This window comes from Anopheles bellator, chromosome 2, assembly GCF_943735745.2.
Source record: "Anopheles bellator chromosome 2, idAnoBellAS_SP24_06.2, whole genome shotgun sequence".
NCBI classification, from domain to species: domain Eukaryota; kingdom Metazoa; phylum Arthropoda; class Insecta; order Diptera; family Culicidae; genus Anopheles; species Anopheles bellator.
Window position 1 is genome coordinate 55,227,319 of NC_071286.1, and position 18,547 is coordinate 55,245,865.

Below are 18,547 nucleotides of genomic sequence, written 5' to 3' on the forward strand. Positions count from 1 at the left end.
CCGGTTTAGTTTTGAACAAATCCGGAAACTTACGCTGACCTCCATCGTGCCACGGGTTGTCTCGTCATGTCGGTCGGCCGCCTGGTGGTGATCCGTGGCCGTTGTTGTGGCCTCTAACAAGAGACGAGATAACGTAGAGAGAAAGTTCTAACTTACGAAAACATGAACTAAATAGCAAACTCCGGGCCACCGTGCGGAGGCAGATTACCTAGAGAAAAAGAAGAAACAAACAATGAGTTAAGCTCCCGGAAAGTGTTGGTGTGATCGGTACAAAAGAGAACATCCTAAGGGATTAAACCACCACCAATGATGATGAACGATGCACATCAGCGAATACGTGCTATGGAAGGTTCGGAGTGTTTTGATGCGGTTAATTTATTTACTGCGATAAATAATGACCGCTGTTTAACGACTGTAGCACGAGGCAAGCGTATCTCACCAGAATATTGCATCTTGCACAACCGATTTATGGTTCTAAAGGTCCTTGAAAGTTACAGTTTGCGTAAGATAATCTCAATTAAATAAATCAGATTTAATCAATTAAATATCCGAACAGTCATTGTAAGGTGGTTGACAGGAGTGTAAGGCTCCTATATCAAACAGAAATACTCAAAATAACTCTTTACCATCAGTTTATTTAGAAAACGGTGCAATTTTGAACATCCCAACCACAGCGAAGCTTACAGTACCCGCCACTAGGGGGCGCTACTCGCGCGAGCACAAACCAAAACAAAAGCCACAGCTCAGTCGACAGGTCCCACAACCGATCAGCTGTTTACGTTCCGTGCGTGTGTGTGCGTGCAACGTTGGCTTCGTTTCGCCAATCATCAGAGAAACGTCAAACGAAGGCAGCAAAATCGATGTTTGTGATCCCGTTGCGTGGGCTTAAACGATGTAAATCGTCATTTTCAGTGCTCGGCGGGCGATAAAAGTGCAACCAACCATTCCATGACCATTCCGGGTGCAGTGTTTTTGTGGTGTTTGATGTGTACGCGCTCCAAAAGAGGGTCCTCGAATGGCGTCAGCTTGTGCATCGTACGCTGATCGCTGCGTGGTGTAGGCCCAATCATGGAATCCAACGCTTGCAGTCCCACGCGCCACGCTTCTTTCGCAACGCATCTGTTTCAGTAGACGAGCATCCCGAGCGGCCAGAGCAGCATGGACGCGTTCATGCACGAGTTCTCCATCCCGAAGCATCAAATCCGCGAAACATGGTGCCCGAATCGGTTTGTGCTGCTGGTGCACAAGTCCTGGCTGCGCAGCCTGACGCAGGGCCGCGTACCGAAAGAGTTTCCCACCTACGGGCTGGCGGATGCCCTCGAGTGGCCGCCCGAAAACGAAACGGGACCATGGAGCAGAGTGTATGCCGCGGTAAGCTTCAGCAGCGTTACTTCTTCCTCTAATTACGCCCGAAATGGGCCCCGCTTCGCTATCTTTACGGCGCTCCGGTTGGGCGGCTTTATCGCGCGGACATCCAAAGTCCGTTAGTCCGTGGCGCGCGGGTCATGGAACCGTACGGTTCCGTAACACAGTTTTCCTGCTTTTGTTTTGGTTTACATACGCCTTTTGCTCGTGCACTCGTGCGTGCATCAAAACAAAGCGATTTCTCTGGATGGCCGCAATCGGAGCGAGTGGCCAACACACCACCACACGCTCATTCCCATTGGTGTGCGTTTCTTGCATGCGTAAACTCGACGTAAACATCCCGCGATGCGAGGTACGCGATTACAGTTCCTGCAAAATATTATTAATTTTTCGCAATACTTATGCGAAATGCGAATGAAATATTTTCATTAGAAAGACTCCATTCCAGAAAGATTCGATGATTCATGTTGCACTAGAAAAGGGCATATTTTTTTTCGATAATCGTGCCAATTGTGACCCAGCAAGAAGAATATGACAAGCAGTCTGTCTCAATGTCGGAAAAGCTGTTTGTTGGAAATTTAATATATCTAATTTATTTTGTCCTAATCTTTAGCAGTATTATCTCAAGATTCGATCGTTTATTTCAACTAATAATTATCGCTTCCCTTTCCTCTCGACAGATCTATCAAAAGCAAACAACGAAGGTTATTCCACTGCCACGGAACAAGCATTTGACGGGCGGCTCGGGCACCGATTCAATTGCAACGCACGGCACAGACGGTGCCGACGATCCGCTGCACTATTCGCAGCTTCTACAGTACGTTTCATCGACGAATCATAAAAATGCGTGGAAAGCAGCCTATCGCAAGTACGGGGCTTCACGACCCGATACCGTCTCCTTCGCCCCAAACGTTAACTCGGTCAGCAGCGCGTTCAGTGAGCATCATCATCATCACTCTGTCAGTACAAAGAAGAGTCCACCGGTGGGTGGAGGAGAACCAACGGGCGGAACTGTGCACATATCAGCCAATGCTGGGATCCTCTCGTACGACAGCGTTTTTCGGGAGGTGTTTCATCGCATCTTCGGTTGCCCGGTGCTTCAGCAGCACCCAGGCACCACAGCCGTCTCCAAAGAATGCACCGATCCCGGAATCCCGGCTTCGAATCCGGTTTCAGCTGATCGCATGGGAGAGCAGGCCCCGCCGGCCAACCTATTCCCCGCGCTGGCCACACTCGAGACCGGCAGTGCGTTCTACGTAATCTACGATCGCTATCTGCCCAACTCGTTGCTCGACTGCGTCACCTACAGCCCGGCGATCGTCGAGCGATCGTACAACAAACCGCTGTTCATCGTCTATCAGTTGCTGCAGATGATGCGCAGCGTGCACGATCGGGGCCTGAACGTGGGCGACATCACGCTGAAGGACATCTACCTCACAGAGAACCTGTGGATTCGCGTAATGCCCCGACTGGAAACGAACCTACACGAGTACGACGAGGAATTGCTGCGAACGCTCGGTGCGAACCCCGGCGATCGGTCGGTCGGAACACGGGTACCTTTCGTGCGGCTCCCGAACCCGGCCATGGGACTCGAGCTGCACTACTCGCTGCGAGAGTACTGCGAAATGTGGTGTCATGGGCAGTTGTCAAACTTTGACTATCTGACGATCCTCAACAGTCTAACCGGGCGCCGGCTGGGTTGTGCCGAGTATCATCATATCATGCCGTGGGTGACCGATTTTTCGTCCCGTTCCGGGCACGCGTGGCGTGATTTGAAGCGCTCCAAGTTTCGGCTCAACAAAGGAGACGCCCAGCTCGATCTAACGTTTCAGGCCAGTGCCGGCGGAGGAGCTCCGGGGATGGCGGGCACCGTACCCCATCACGTGTCGGACGTGCTGTCGGAAATCACTTACTACGTGTACCTGGCGCGTCGCACTCCGAAAGCCATTCTTTGCAAGCACGTGCGGCCGATCTGGGTGCCGGCCGAGTACCCGGCCACCATCCAGCGGCTGTACGAGTGGACCCCAGATGAGTGTATCCCGGAGTTTTTCTCCGATCCGTCTGTGTTCAAGAGCACACACGAAGATCTGCCCGACCTCGAGATACCGGCTTGGTCGAGTTGCCCGGAAGATTTTGTCGTCAAGCACCGGGAGCTGCTCGAAAGCCAGTATGTGTCCGAGCGATTGCATCACTGGATCGATCTGACGTTCGGGTATAAACTCACCGGCGCGGCCGCCATTCGCTCGAAGAACGTTTGTCTTTCGATCGTCGACAAGCATCAGCATTTGTGCAACCGGGGCGTGGTGCAGCTGTTTGCGTTCCCGCACCCGCCACGCCAGTTTGCGTCCGCCTGGAGTGGCAAAACACCTCCCCGCTTGCACCCGCAGCCCGACGCGAACCGTCGTCTAACGCGCAGCACCGAAGATCTCACGCGTTCCGGAGCGGCTCCGCTGGACTTTCGCTGCACGCCAGGCGATGGTGATGGTGGCGATGGTCCACCGTCGCCCGCGTACCGCAGCTCCACCCAGAACCTTCCCCAATACCACGCACTCAAGTCGGAATCGAGCTACCACATCAACGTGCAGCCGAAAGTGCCGGCAACGATCAGCCTTCCGAGGGGTTACAATCCCACGGCACAGTTGGCGACCGTCGAGAGCCTGGGTGCGTTTCGTCTGAAGGTGTTCCATGCGTCCGGAGAAGCATCTGGCCCGGTGCAGCGATGCCCTGACGAGTACGACTTGTGGTGCTCGCGGCTAGACGCCCGGCCAGCGGCCACGATCGGTGGCAATGCGTTCGTGAATCGTATCTTCAGCGAAGCTTACGAACGCTCCGTCACCGGTCGCACGGATGAGATGGGCCACCCGACGCAGGACACCGTAACGGCACAAGCCCAGCGCCACAGCCTCAAGCAGGTGTTGCTTCACCAACGCACCAAGGACCTACAAGTGATCGGTTGCCTTGTGGTAGAAATCTTTCTTGCGCCTCGTCTCCTACCGCTCGGAAGCTGTCTGCGGCAGGACTTTGACGAGCGTCTCGGCGCCTGCAAGCGACTCATCAACGACGATCCGAAGGCCCTTCCTCCCGCTCTGTTGCCCATCGTACGCCAGCTCCTGGGAGTCGAACCGTCCGCCGCCGTCACCGATCCTCGCGGGCTACCGCCAGCCACACCGCACCAACTTCTGCAGCCCCTGCTCGCCAGTGCACTTATCCCGTTTCCGTCGGCCTACGGTCGGCTGCACCGTGCGATCCGGGTCCTCGGAGCGTTCGATGAGTGCGTTCAGCTACTCGAACTGCAAACGTTCTTTGAATGCGACGGCAAAAACTGTTCCCGCTACGCATCGCTCGATCGAACCCGCACCGAGTACCGGCGGCTGATCGCCGAGTGTAAGGTCAACGCGTGTGTGGCCCTGGTCGAGCCGTCGTTGCTGGTACCGGCGGGTGGAGATCAGTTTTCGGTGGTGGACCTGCTTCTCCCGCACATCATCGAACTGTTCCGCCAGGACGACACATCGATTCCGGCTGCGTGGAACCTATTTGATCCGCTCGCCATGGCACTGGGTATACGCCGGACTCAGGATGCACTGCTACAACCGATCCTTACTCTGTACGACTCGGATGATGCCGATGGCTTCGCCGGACCCGGAGGAAATAGACCACCGGCCGTGGGAAAACCCCTTCCGGATAGGTCCAGCGAAATGGCACCGATGGCCGGGATGGGTGCGGCAGTGGGCGGCGGCGGCTCATCACTCAAGTTCACCCCTCGCTACACGTCGTTTAAGTCGAAAAAGTCGGTCAAACTGTACCATCACAGCTTCCTGCTGAAACTGATCGTACGGTTCGGGTTGCGCTGCTTTCTCGATCACTTCGTCGTGCCGCTGGTCGAAGCCGTCGGTGGGTACAGGGATGGGGATTTTCAGCCCTCGTACCACGTCCACGAGCCGACGCTTTGGTCGGCCGAGTTTCGAAAATCGCGCTCCTACCGTAGCTTTAAGCTAAACTCGACCTCAAACGATGGCAACTCGGAACACTCGGTCTCGGCTGCCAGGGGCGAAGATTCCGGCGAGGCCGACCCACGATCCGTTTCGAACACGCTCGTATCACCCAACTGTTCCGACAAAACGATCTCCCCGACTGTGGCCGACCGGAGGGGCAGCTTCCCGATGGATGATGAGCCGGCGAGTGAGCACCACGTGGCGCCGAGGGCGGCCACCGTTGAGAGCGAGGAAATGTTCTGCTTCGACGAGGACGCACCATCGTCAAAGCGGCGAAGCATGCTCGAGGACGACGAGGTTCCCGTCGAGCAAGCGATGCGACGGATCATTGACGATGACGCGGATCTTGGCACAAGCTTCGAGCTAAAGCTGAACGTTTCGCACGCCGATGAAGCCCTCGAAGAGGATGGTGGTGAGGAGCAGAATGCCGGCAAGCAGGAACTGAAGTCGCCCACCATTCCGATCCCATCGTCGTTCCGGCGGAGCATCGAGTTCAACTCGATTGGGTGTGAGATCGGTAGCAAGAAGAGTGTCGACTCCGGGGACTTCCTCTCGAAGACACCGTCCGACGCGGCCGGTGGTGTGCCAAAGGAGACGGTGGCTCCGGTGAGTGCGGGCCGCTCCCCGAACGCATCCGAATTGAACCGTTCGCGATCGACCGACTCTAATAAGACGCGCTCGAACCGTATCTCGGAAATGAGCTCCGAAAGTATCATCTGGCTGTCGCACCGTCTGGGGCCCGTTCTGACCGCTCGCTACCTCTCGAGGAACCTGCTGAAGATGCTGACGCTTTGCTACATCGGGGCCGAGAACTTGTTCCCCGGCGAATCGGGTGCCAGTGATCGAAACCGATCGTCACCCCTGATGGGTGGTGGCCCCGGCGGAGGACTGAATCACTTCTCGATCACCGACGGTGGCGTCGTCGGTGATGAAGCGGCTCTGCGGGTCATCGATTGTCTGACCTCCATCTCGGCCCTGTTCGGTGAGCACTTTATCCTGGCGCAGTACCTACCGCACGCCGGCGAAGTGATCGCACTCTGCCGGAAGAAGATCACCGCCACGCTCGAGGGAGGGCTGATCAGTACGCTGCAGCTGGTCAAGTGTCTCGTACCGTATCTGCACGATTCGACCGTGATGGAGCAGCTGGCGGAAGTGTTCCTCCGGCAGATACTACATCCGGCCGTGCGGCTACTCGAGTCCACCAAGTACACCATGCCGAACGGGTTCCTTGCCCGCTCGGTGCTGGCGCGCAAGCTGATCGACGCACTGTACGTCATTTCGGTGCGTATCGGGCGCGAGATGACACGCGAACATATCTGTGTGCCGGCTTTGCAGAGATTTTTCCTGATCTTCGACAAAGCGTATGCCCGGCAGCAGCAGCACCTTCGGCAAGGAGCGTTCGTTCAAGAAGCTGGCACAGCAGAAGCGGAAGTACCTGACCACCCGTTTGGCAGCTTCACACCGCCCAGTGTGCTGCAGGCCAATGCGGACCTTCTCGTACCGATCGCCTCGGTGGATGTGGGGCGCGCGAAAGCGATGGAAGAGATCCGGGACGTGTTTACGCCCAATCTGGCGTACTACAGCTTCGTGCCGTTTCTGAACTACCTCGGCCAGCAGGAGATGGCCCGCTGTATACGCAACTTGCCGCTCATCCTTAATCTCTGCCACGAGCACGAGCAGATGGATTATGGACGGTCGGCGACGACCGCCAACCAACCGCAGGACGACTGTCAGCAGGACGATGAGCAGCAGCACCAGCTGGACAGTTTGGATTGCTCCAACAGTTTCGGATCGAACATTATCGGAAACCGTATCGAATCGGGACGTGGGCACACGGGCACCGCAGTGCCTGCGACGACGACGACGAAACTCGAGCACAAGGATCTGCTCGGGTTGGTGACGTACAAGTTGGACAACGTAAACAGTTCACGGAACCTGCGCGGCAACTGGCTGGCGTACTGGGAGCACGAGATTGGGCGCTCGGAAAAGGACACACACCTGAACCTGAAGCAGATTAAGCTGCAAACGTATACTGGCCACTCGAGCTCCATCAAAGCGGTGCTGGCGCTGGACAACGAGAACAGTTTCATCTCCGCGTCGAAGGACAAAACGGTCAAGCTGTGGTCGCTGCGCAGCGAAGGCGACGGGTCGAAGGTGTCTTCGTGTCAGTTCACGTACGCCAACCACCGGAAGTCGGTGCACTCGTTGGCATTCCTCGAGGCATTGCGGTAAGTCAGTAATTCTTTGTTTGAATTTCATTCACTCAACATTCTTGATTTTCCTTGCCACCGCAGACTGACCATCTCCTGCGATTCCGGAGTGCACCTGTGGGATCCGTTTGTTGGATCGCAGATCGGCCAGCTGGACGTGCCGCGCCATACTCCGGTCTCGGTGGTGAAGACGTTTCCCTCGCCCAACTGTCTGGTGCTGGCGGGGACGGCCGACAGTTCGGTGAAGCTGATCGATGCCCGCACCTTCAGCTACTGCCACGAGTGGAAGGTGGCGTTGTGTCCGCTCGGAACCGTGCGCACGATAGCGGTGGCTCCCGGTTCGCACTGGGTTGCCGTGGGACTCAACTCGGGCCACGTCGGTGTGCTGGACGCCCGGACCGGCGGTATCATCTCGTCGTGGCGTGCCAACGATAACGATCTCTTGCAGCTTCTCGCACCGAACGATGCGCAGCTCGTGAGCTCCAGCCTGGACCAGATGATTAGCGTGTGGAATCCGAGTACGGGCCATTTGCAGTATCATATGAGGTAGGAGGAAAATTAAGAGATGCTTGATTTTATTTATTGCTTCATTAAATCGTATCCGATCGATGCCACCTGCCAGAAATCGCCCCGAACCAGTGCATTGCATGGTGAACAGCGGCCCGGAACTGATCGTCGGCACGCCAACAAACCGCATCGGAGTGTACGCCTCGATCACGCCGGACACCCCGTACTCCTACACGAAGCTGCGCTCGGAGACGTTCCGAGGAGTGCTGACAAGCTTTGCGCTGTTACCCCTCAACCGGATGATGCTCGTTGGTGGTGACAACGGTACCATCACCCTTCTGTGTTAATGACAAAATTGCGGTCCGCATATCCCGGGTACCATCCCTCCCGTGGTCGGCTCATCAACGCAACATTCCTCTGCTCGGATGGATTGCAGTTTCGCAACAAGCGCAATCGTAATGGCAATTATCGATTTACTTTAGGCGTTGGAATGTGTAACGGAAATAGCTTGTGTTTTGGTAGTGATATTAACGATATTATACAACGTTTGTGTTCCCCGGTGTGCGAGTAGAGGTACGTGTGATATTGGAAATGCTTTTCCAATAAAGCAAGTAGGTTTATAATGGTTTAGGATGTTTTTGTTTTTCTATTTCTGTCCGAAACTGCGTTACTACCTGCCAGTCGATCCTACTCCCCGGGCCAAATTTCGGATTTTTCAGATTTTTTCAGATGTTGTTTTCGAATAAATCGAAGACGGCGAAGTCTTGAGTAACGTTTTCCTAAATGTTTTCCCTGAATCTTTCGACGAAAACTGCTTTCTTTCGTGCATTGCTACGAGTCTTACCTTACGTTCCTTCCCCCATTTCTTTCGGAGGCCAATTTCTTTCCAATTTCAGCAGAAATAAAGAAAATTCTAATGACTGCTTTGCGGTTTTAAGAGAAATTTTTTTATATATTATACAGGTCGAGGGACTTAAGGAGAAGCACTATAATTAACTCAGCTCAGCTCAGCTTAACTGTTCACAATGACAGTAATTCGTTATGGGCCTACTAGTTTGAAGAAGCTGTCCGCATTAGAAACCTCAAACAGAAGCGGGTGGTTCGGAATCAATTGCCCACGGACGCAGGGCTGCCTAGGGCTGGGCTTGGTTACAATTACATTCTAAACTGCAGAAGATTATGACGATAGATGGCAGATGAATGTCTTAGTTTGCGTTATCCTTAAATCGAATCCTTTAGTCGTCAGTGCAAACGCCGACGCGTTGTTTGCACAGCTTACTTGATTGAGACGCTCTTATGGAAGTTTTGCACTCAAATTGATGTACTGTAATTAATCGATTAAAGCCTGATTTCATCCTCATTTTTCGATTATCCAGCGTTCCTTGTGAAAGAATGTATTGGATGGCTTGGAGTGCAGAGACGAAGGCCTGCGCAAGCCACTGATTCTATCCAGCAATGCCGAAGGGACACGCTATCCCAGTGCGAGCCAAACCAGATTCGTAAAGCTCGGGACGTTACTTTCAACAAACACATTTGATTTACACGTAAAACCTTATGGCCAGCTCGAAGTACCATGATAACAAAATTGCCTACAGTAGTCCCACTCTCCAGAAGAACGCAGGAATTAAATACACATCCCGTTTTAAAACATAAACTATTCATTAAACATTCATACGCGAACCGCGCGTTCCGCAGACACCGCACTACATAACTTCATGCGCGTAATCGGCGCTGCAACATCATCGCGGCTAGCGCTACACATTGACGGTACACACCATTCGGCACACGACAATCATCGCGGGCGACCGTGGCGGCCACAGTGGAATTCGAAACTCGTTAAAAATTTTGATTGCAACGCGCCGTACCAGGATGGCAAGCGCGGTGATAGCCAAAACGGGAAGCACCAGTTCGCTCGTTCGCGTTCCGCGCATCGCGACATACGGCACGCAAACTGACGCATCGTGGCATCGAATCGAAATGCGGCGAATACGGGCTCGTTTGCTAGAAAACAGTCTTTCCGCGATGCAGCGTCTGACTCGGTTTTAATCACAAAACGATTTAAAAATTCGATAGTTTAATTTGTTTTTTAATTATTTTATACCTTTCCATGAACTGCCTCTAACTGACGTTTGTAACAAAACTATTTTATTAATTTCAAAAGCTTACAAAACGTAAAAAATCAAAAGCACAGATAAGAACATTTTCTACAACCATCGTACATTCCGTACTAAATGTACATAACATAACAGTCGATAGTTTATTTTGATAATTGCTGATCATGAGTATTCGGTGGTTGCAGCAGCCGGATAGCGACTGCAAAATGATTCAACCTCTTCCAAAATGCCTTTCAGGCAATAAAATTGAGTAAATCAGTAAACCTTCTACATTTTCTGATATTTTTTTCCATAGACAGAAACATGCACAAAACTACTGAATTGTTGAACTGTGCCCAAGGTCGGGTTCTGGCAAGAAACGTTCCGATGCCAAACTTTCGGATAAAGTGTGATGGTCAGTGTAAAGAAGCCGATTTAAAGATATTTTTCTTATCATTTATTTGTATACGTGCTTCAACTTTAATTTTAACTCACAGTGTTATTCCCGAAACTGACACGTTTGTAGCTCTTCGTTGCAACTCTTTTTAAAACAATTTGTTCAAGAGTCAATCGTCAAGAAAGTACATTTAAAAAGACATTCACTGACCCGTTTGTTGTCATGCTGTTTCAGAATAGTTTTCGGGAGCCAGAAAGTACCATCATTCATATTGTGCGTTTGCTAAAATGATTGAAAATCGATTTCCTCATCTCAATGTCACTCAAGCTATTTCAATCAATATGTGATCTGAGCTCTAAAAATGTTAAGTTAACGAAACAACAAAACATTAAATTTCCTTCGTTGTTGACCCAACTCTATTGCACCGCGGAACGTTTCCTAAAATTTCTATTCTAGCCAAGAGCAGCCGGTTCCTTCCCCGCGAATCGCTTAACCGGTTCTGAGATTTGCATTAATCGAAATGACTGGCAGCCGCCATTCAAACACACGTAACACGTTTGTTGCCGCGATCAAACCGGCAAGCAGCGCCAAAAGGAGCTCTCGTAAGCCGCGGCCTCTGGCGTCTAGCGTTGTTGCCGTCATTGCTGGCGTCACGATTACCGCTGCTCCTACTGCCGATGCTGCGGCCCGCACCGTGTGGGGAAGAAAAAATCACATGTTTTCCCGGACATCTCTCACTACAAATGCACCACGACCGGTCAGACCGCCACCACCGGGTGGGGTGAAGCCCGATGTGCCAGACACGTCGTCTGACGTCAGACGTTCACGCGCACCTCCCCTGTGTGGCCGCGCGTAAAGACCGCGCTACCCGCAGCTTCCCAGTCAGCGCTCCTGCAGCCCTGGTCGGCGATGTTCCTAACTCTCTCTCTCAATTTCTTTTATATTGTCGTCGTCGGCGCCAGGATGCACACGCTGGCCACATACGCGCGGACTCGATCGGCGAATCTGTTGGAAGTGTTGTAGTCGGAAGCAGATTTCAGCGAAGTAACAGGCTGTTCCTTACGGCGCCGCCAAGAATCATGTGCTGGCTGCTGAAATTCTCTCTCGCCAAGCCTACCCAGTGTTCGGTTAGAACTTTCCACATCCTCGCGCTTCGCCTGGTCCTGCGTGTCTGGTGGCCGGGCAGAGTTCGCCAGTGACTGTCACGCCGGTAACGGGGCGTCTGTGCTTTGACGGGTTATTTAAGTATTCAAAAATACTCAATGCCACATAACATATAATTCAAATAGATTTACTTCGAAACATTTTCACTTTAATCATTTTGGTACCTTAGACCTTACATATTACATATTAAATAGCTGCAATCCCAAAGTGGAATATATCTGTACTCTTACGTAATCAAGCATTTACGTCTGATAAAGTTTCAAATTTAATATTTAATATTTAATACTATTCAAAAATTTCGGTAGGATCGAACCAGAGTGATCCTTTTGAAGCACTTGTTGCAAGCATTACACGATTACTGAGCTATCGATTCGAATGCTTTCTGATACAATCAGTTAGCAAAAAAAAATTTTTAAAAGACTTCGTAAATGGTGGACAACCAATACCAGTATTTTACAGGGCTTTCCATTTTGTAGTTTTGAAATCACAGTATTTCGAATGTATTTGTCAACCTCAAACTTTTAGTGAAGTTTTGTCATCTTAGAAAACGAATCGTTTAGCAACAAAACAACGTGTTAACAAATTATAAAAACCTACCACAAAAATGCGGCTCCTTTGCCCGTCGATCGTCAAGCCTGGAGCAACTTTGGAGCATTTGAAAAATAACATTCGTCAAGCCTGCGAAATGCGCGAAAAAGTTATTTCAAAATAATCCTATCAGAATGGACAGTCAGTGTTTCACGCATAATGGCAAAGTACAAACTGTATGATAAAAGAAATATTTCATCAAAAGTTGAATATTTCATGTGATTTCTTAAGGTCCTTTTATGAAAATAGAAAATTAATAAGCCTGTCGCAGAATGATTTCCCCGAATTATTCTGCACGGCACCCGACTAAGAAAAGCTTCCCGTGCGCCGCTAGGGCTCCAGGGCCGCGGCCACATCAAATTCCGTCTGATGCGAGGCACAACAACGAAGGGGTTTCACGGGCACCTTCTGTGCCGCCTGGTCGCCGAGTAGATTCTGATTAAGTTCAGTTCAAACCAGCTTCGGGCTGCTAGAGCCGCCCGCAGCGAGTGCTGTCGGAGACGAGCGATAAAGTTGCCAGCTTAGCCCGGACACTGGCCGGCCGGGCAGAGATGCTGCGGACCGGTGCCGCGCGGCGTAAATCCGGCTGGGGAATTAATCTCTGCCCGAAATCCGGCCGCTAAGCGAGCGAGCAGTTTGTGTGCCTGTGTTTGTGCGAGTCGGCCTAACGAGTCGCGTCTAACGCGTTTCCCCGCCTGCCCAGACCGAAGCGTTAGATGATGCGAAGGCGAACGCTTAGCCAGCACACGATCCGACCGTCTAATGCACTGACTAGCGTCGAAGGCCGCCGAGGAGGCAGCAGCAGGCTCTGTGCGCGTCTAGTCGCATCTCCCGTCTGGCGTGGTGTGTGGTGTGGTGCTGTTTTTCTAGTGCGCGTGTGTTGCCGGCGCGTCATCGATCCGCGGAACCGAACGGAACGCTAGAAATGAACGCTGCTGATGCTGTCTGTCGCTCTCTCACTCGGCCCCGTGCAGTTTCTAATCATCATCTAAGCAGGCGAGCGCCCTCTTCGCGGCTCCTGCGGCCCTGGCAATGGATTTAGCGAGAAGGTAAGTGCGAAAGATAGGAACCGAATAGAAAACCTCTTTTTCTGCTTTTCAGCCAAGCAGCAGCAGTAGCCGCATCGCACACCTATCAACGGGGAACTATCCAACTGAGATCGGCTCGTACATCCATGGATGTGAGATGAAACTCACACACGGCACGGCGCTTGGCCAGTGGCCAAATGCTCCGGCATCCCCTCGGAAAACATCACCCAGATCCGGCACGTTCTAATAATATCTTCATGATGGCTCTTCATCTGTCATTTCTCGTAGTTGGGGAACATCTCCTTCAGCCAATGAACTCGGTACTTTGGTGCAACTACGAAGCGAACGAGGAGGGGAGATGCTTTATATCGATCGCCACGCGAAAACTGCCGCGGCGTGGGATGCGTGAGAACCAGCATCTCGGTCGAGTGAATGAGATAAAACTTTTCCCAGGTTGCTATGCTCGGAGGAGGCCGCCGCCATGCAGCACCCGGCACCAGCACACCAAATGCAAACAGCAGCCGCAGCAGCACGGGAAAACCGTACAGCCACCACCCCGAGCCCGCAGCTAGATGCCTAGACCCGGGAATCTATCCCTCCGCGTGGCAGGGCAGCGAAGTGGGAAAATCCGAACCCGATCGCCGGTCGGTCGGTCGGAAAAATTACCGAAACACTGAGGGGTGAAACGACGGAAGCACACCCCTGGCCGGGCCTACAGAGAGTGGTACTCGCCCTTCGGATGCAGAACGAACACGTTACAAAATCCGCCAAAAGCATGCTCGAAAGCATCGCGCTCGATTGCACGGCCAAGCCATAGCAACGGGCGAGTTCAGCGCATTACCGGCAGCAGCAGCACCAACCAGCAGACGGGACGGCGCAGCAGCTATACCATCTGTAATTGCAGGAAAATGTAGGAAGAGCGCATGTTTTTCGGTCGGCCAACAACCGGCCGGCAGGCGGAAGCGCGCTTCGAGCGGAGACCGGCCAAGCCAAGCGACGCCATCATCGGAACTGCCGATGCCGTGGCCCGGGGCCCAGCTGCCGGTGGAGCTAGAGAGACCATCGTGTACGACCGACTGTCGGTTTTAGTACATAAGCGGCTGTGCGGCGAACGTTAGAGGGCAACGACCGGAAAGCAGGGCATGCGCGAGTGGAATGGAATGCAGCGGTGTGTTGGGTTGTCCGAAAGGTGCATCGGAAAGGGGTTCGAATGACGAAACTTTTATTCGCTTTATAAAGAAAGGTAAATTAGAAATCTAAGCTAAAGTAAGAAAAGTGCCGCTATTCAAAATATGCATATAGTTCAACTATCGGGAAGTTTCCGTTTTTTTATTAAGTGAATTTGGCTTAATCTTGAGAAACGTTTACTACAATTTATTAGGGTAAAAATGATGATCTAATTCGAATGCTTTCGAAATTCCAATTTGGAATGCCTGCTCAAAACATCTCACAAGTATCGTTCGAGTCTGTTGTCCAAAGTGGTCTTCATAACTGAGGACTATACTCGTAAGGGATAGGGACTACTATATGAGACAAAAAAAGAAATCGGAGAACAGTTTTCTTCGGTTATCGTGATATGGTACTTTATCCTTCCAACCGGCCCAACTGTAAACAAAGAATGCTCTTTGTGATCCTTTCACCACAAACTTGACCCATATCGTTTCGCATCAAGCGTATTCGGCTGAACGTACTTTTAGGTCCATTTGGGTGCAAAAGTACTTTTAAGGCCGCTTCGAAAGTTGGCAGAACAAATGCTAAATTTGTGTAATTGAAAAGATTCAGAAGAATGAATGTGTTTTGAACTCATTGGACAACAATATCTTCAACTGATACTGAGGAACGATCATGCAGAGCGGGAACCGTTCGAAAGATCTAGACAACAGCCCGCAAATCAGTTCTTCTCCAGCCTTTAATCGATTCAGAGGCACACCTTTAAAATTATTTAAATGAATTTGTTATGAATATCCTTGTTATGCTTTTTAAAAGTAAACCCTCGACGTCCCGTTCATGCTTTATACTCGATCCTTTTTTTTAATTATTGGCCCATTATTATACTATGTGATGGCCATAATTTGTACAACAAACCCCAGAACCATTCCCAATATCCCTTGCATCGCCTATCTTTTGAAGCTCCCATGACCGCAACGCTTTCCGAACAACCCGAACCCCTCTCGGTCGCTTGCGTGCCGGCCAAGCAATAGACGTGTCGGATAGATAAATTCCGCCCGACGACGCTGGTGGGGTACTGTCGGGCCACATGGCAGCCTGGTCGTGGCGGCGCTTACTATTTAACAATTACACAAATCGTCTTCACTCACGAAACACTTTTTCGGCCACGCTGCTGCTCACTAAGAACTAGAATCCCCCGACACGGCGCAAAAGAACGTCATTGACCGTCCGGCAGGTCGGAAGGGTTCTCTGGTGTGTGGTGTAGGGGCCCAGTCTTCACATCAGTCATCGGTTTGCGCGCCAAAACACCGCCTTGGTCCGTGCCGTGGCCTTTTCTGTCTTGCTTCAAGCAACCGCTCGGATCTCCCCGTGCCCGGTGGGGCCAAAATATGGGCGCTGGGTAGCGTTGGATGGATTAAAAAATGAAACCTTCTTTTCGCCCCGACGACTCGACTCCGGCCAGTGGTGGGAGAAAAGAAAGCGGCGAAATCTGCTTGCTTGGAAGTCTCCAAAAAGCTTAACCCGACCCACGATAGTCGTCGTCGGCCCAGGGTGGGGCCTCCGGTTCGTTGACGACACAGCCCCCCACCCCACCCGTAGGTCGCTTTCTCCAGCGGGTTGTCAACGCGCACAGCGCACGTGTCTGTGTGGGTGCTCGTCCGTGTGTAGTTTGTCACTCGGTTCCAGCTCCAGCGCTCCAGCGCGCCTGTTATCTTTGGGGACACTTTTCTCTCTTCTTTTGACGTGGCCACGCCTGGCGCGCGCGCGCGCACACACCCGCGACCCGTTCCCGACCGTATCGGAGTTTCGAGGTGGCTCCTCGGGAAAGTGATCTCACGTGGGCGGTGAGTCGAAGTCTCGGGCGTCGAGAAATAGCGGCGAACGCCGTTAACCCATAGTTTGGCGTTTTATGCTCCCTAGTGCCACTAGTGGGATCCCAATAAAAAACAGCTTGGCCCAACTTTTCATGTGGCAGGTGTTTAGAAACCGTACTCCATCGATTTCCCAACTCAGCTCAGTAGCCGTGGCCTCTGCAGGCATTAAAAATGCGGGAGGCATTAGAACCGTTCACGTCAACGACGGGGCGGACGGGCAGGGAAGGGGGCTCGGTGGAGCTCGATGATTTATAGCTGTACCGTCAACAAAACGTTACTTCGACCAGGAGGGCATACGCGCCAGTGGAGCAGTGGTTCTCCGAAACGAATCCATCATCCAAAGTTTCGGCGGGCCGCACTCGGCGCCATTCGTCTATAAACTGTTGGGCAATAAAAAGTGTAACACAACAGTGCCGTGCAAGTTTCCCCGCCACCAGACTGTTTGAAGAGGTTATCTGTTTCCCTAGATTTTAACGTATGTGACGTTTCATTTCAATCTGTCCTTTCATTCTTTACAAGCCATTAGCCATTTATGGCCAAAAATGTATCATTCAGTGATCGGTCAGTGATTGAATTTGTAGTTTTGGAAGGATTAATAATAATGGAGATTTATGAAAGTATGTAAGGGTTTTTCGCCTTCAAGTAGGGCACCTAAAAGATTGGTTGCTGAGCTTAATCGTGGCCATAAAGATGATCCACGCCAAGCAACAAAATATGAAATCGTAGACAAAATACAGGATATCGTGCTGAATCGTGAGATTTAGAAGAAGCTCTACCTTATGCTTAGGAATGAAGGTAGAGTATATTTTATTGTTTTGTTCCAACTCAAATTGAATTCTGCGGATTTCGATACAAACATTTTGAAAGATTTACAGGATTTCGAAACCAATTGCTAGGCAAGCTTATCGGAATTGTACAAAAATGCAGGGTGCACCATAGTGACAGGACCTATTTAAATGTCAAATAACTCTGTCATTTTTCAGTTGATTTAGAAAAAATCGGTTTATTTAGTAGTAGTTACTGCTAAGTTGTACCCTTCTTTTCGGCAAGTAAACAATTGACCCTCTGTGTCTAAAAACTCTTTCTTGTAGACAAAACGTCTGGTCTGTTACTGAATATGCGTCTGTGGCTTGTGGGTCACCCAATTCTAAAAGCAGTGGTCAAACAGTGAAAGTAAAGAAAAACGCCTTAAAAGAATCGCTGTCAGGTGTCTTCATTGGAGACCCGGAACATCCTCGCCCGGTGCTTTCTGCTGTGACTTGACAACTTGGGGCGAAGAAGAACAATCGTGCTTTAATTGGGTACAATCGTCCTGTTTACTTGGTTCCTAGTTCTTTAAAGATTTTGAAGATTTGTATAGGCCGCGTGAAAAGATATTTGAAATTCGGTCAATAAAATTACATCAAGCTTGTGGACGTGGATATTCTTGTAAAATAATTAAAACATTCTCCACTACTCACTATTGAAATGGAAATGGGGGCTCACCGAAATTGGTCACGCACTGTACACTACGCAACGCGCCCAGAGCTCCGCTCTCTCTTTCTACCGCTGTCTCGCTCCCCATGGCAACCGTATCAACAGCAGCAGCCAGCTCTGTCGTACACTCGTTCGTCGGGTGGAACCGTTGCCAAGCACCGCGATTGGCCGATGGACGAGGAGGCTTGGCTCCGGGCCATGATCAACGGGGCCGCCGCCACCAGTGTGGGGCCGTCGAGCTACCCGTGCCACAGTGCGGACGGATGCTGCGACCCTAGTACAATATAGCGGCCCGTACCTGACCCTCGTTTATAATAACAAAACCCTTTTGTTGGCGACGACTCACCACTGCTGTGTGGGGCTCAGAGCGCGCGACAACCGACAACCGGGTAAACCCGTGTGTGACGTCGTCAGTTCTACGACACCACACGGCCGGGCGCCCACAATCAGACATCGAACGGGTCTCGAGTAGCGGGGACCAGAAGCCGGCGGCCGAGCGAAGGGAGATCGGCGCCCGGTTTGGGTTCCTTGAACTTTTCAGGGTGAGCGAACCCGATGGCCGCGACAAGTCCACAACCTTATTCATGTACATTTCCTAGGCGACCAGCAGCAGCCGCAGGTAGCGCGAAGCCGCTCGAAACCCGGTATCGCAGCTGCTGTTCGGTTCGGAATGCCGTGGGGTT

The 18,547-nt window shown here is 51.6% G+C and overlaps 1 protein-coding gene across 1 annotated transcript; it reads left to right on the forward strand.

Moving 5' to 3' along the window:
* The first annotated feature begins 1,158 nt into the window (after window positions 1-1,158).
* On the forward strand, window positions 1,159-8,630 carry LOC131210382 (WD repeat-containing protein 81). Its single transcript, XM_058203623.1, has 4 exons — window positions 1,159-1,371; window positions 2,046-7,585; window positions 7,652-8,113; window positions 8,190-8,630. Exons 1-4 carry the CDS (start codon window positions 1,159-1,161, stop codon window positions 8,419-8,421), a joined length of 6,447 nt encoding a protein of 2,148 aa, XP_058059606.1. The 3' UTR covers window positions 8,422-8,630.
* The last annotated feature ends 9,917 nt before the right edge of the window (window positions 8,631-18,547 follow it).

Coding starts and splice junctions, on each gene's coding strand:
- LOC131210382 (XM_058203623.1), top strand. CDS start 1,159: ATGGACGCGTTCATGCACGAGTTCTCCATCCCGAAGCATCAAATCCGC. Junction 1,372..2,045: donor GGAGCAGAGTGTATGCCGCG/GTAAGCTTCAGC, acceptor TCCTCTCGACAG/ATCTATCAAAAGCAAACAAC. Junction 7,586..7,651: donor GCATTCCTCGAGGCATTGCG/GTAAGTCAGTAA, acceptor TTGCCACCGCAG/ACTGACCATCTCCTGCGATT.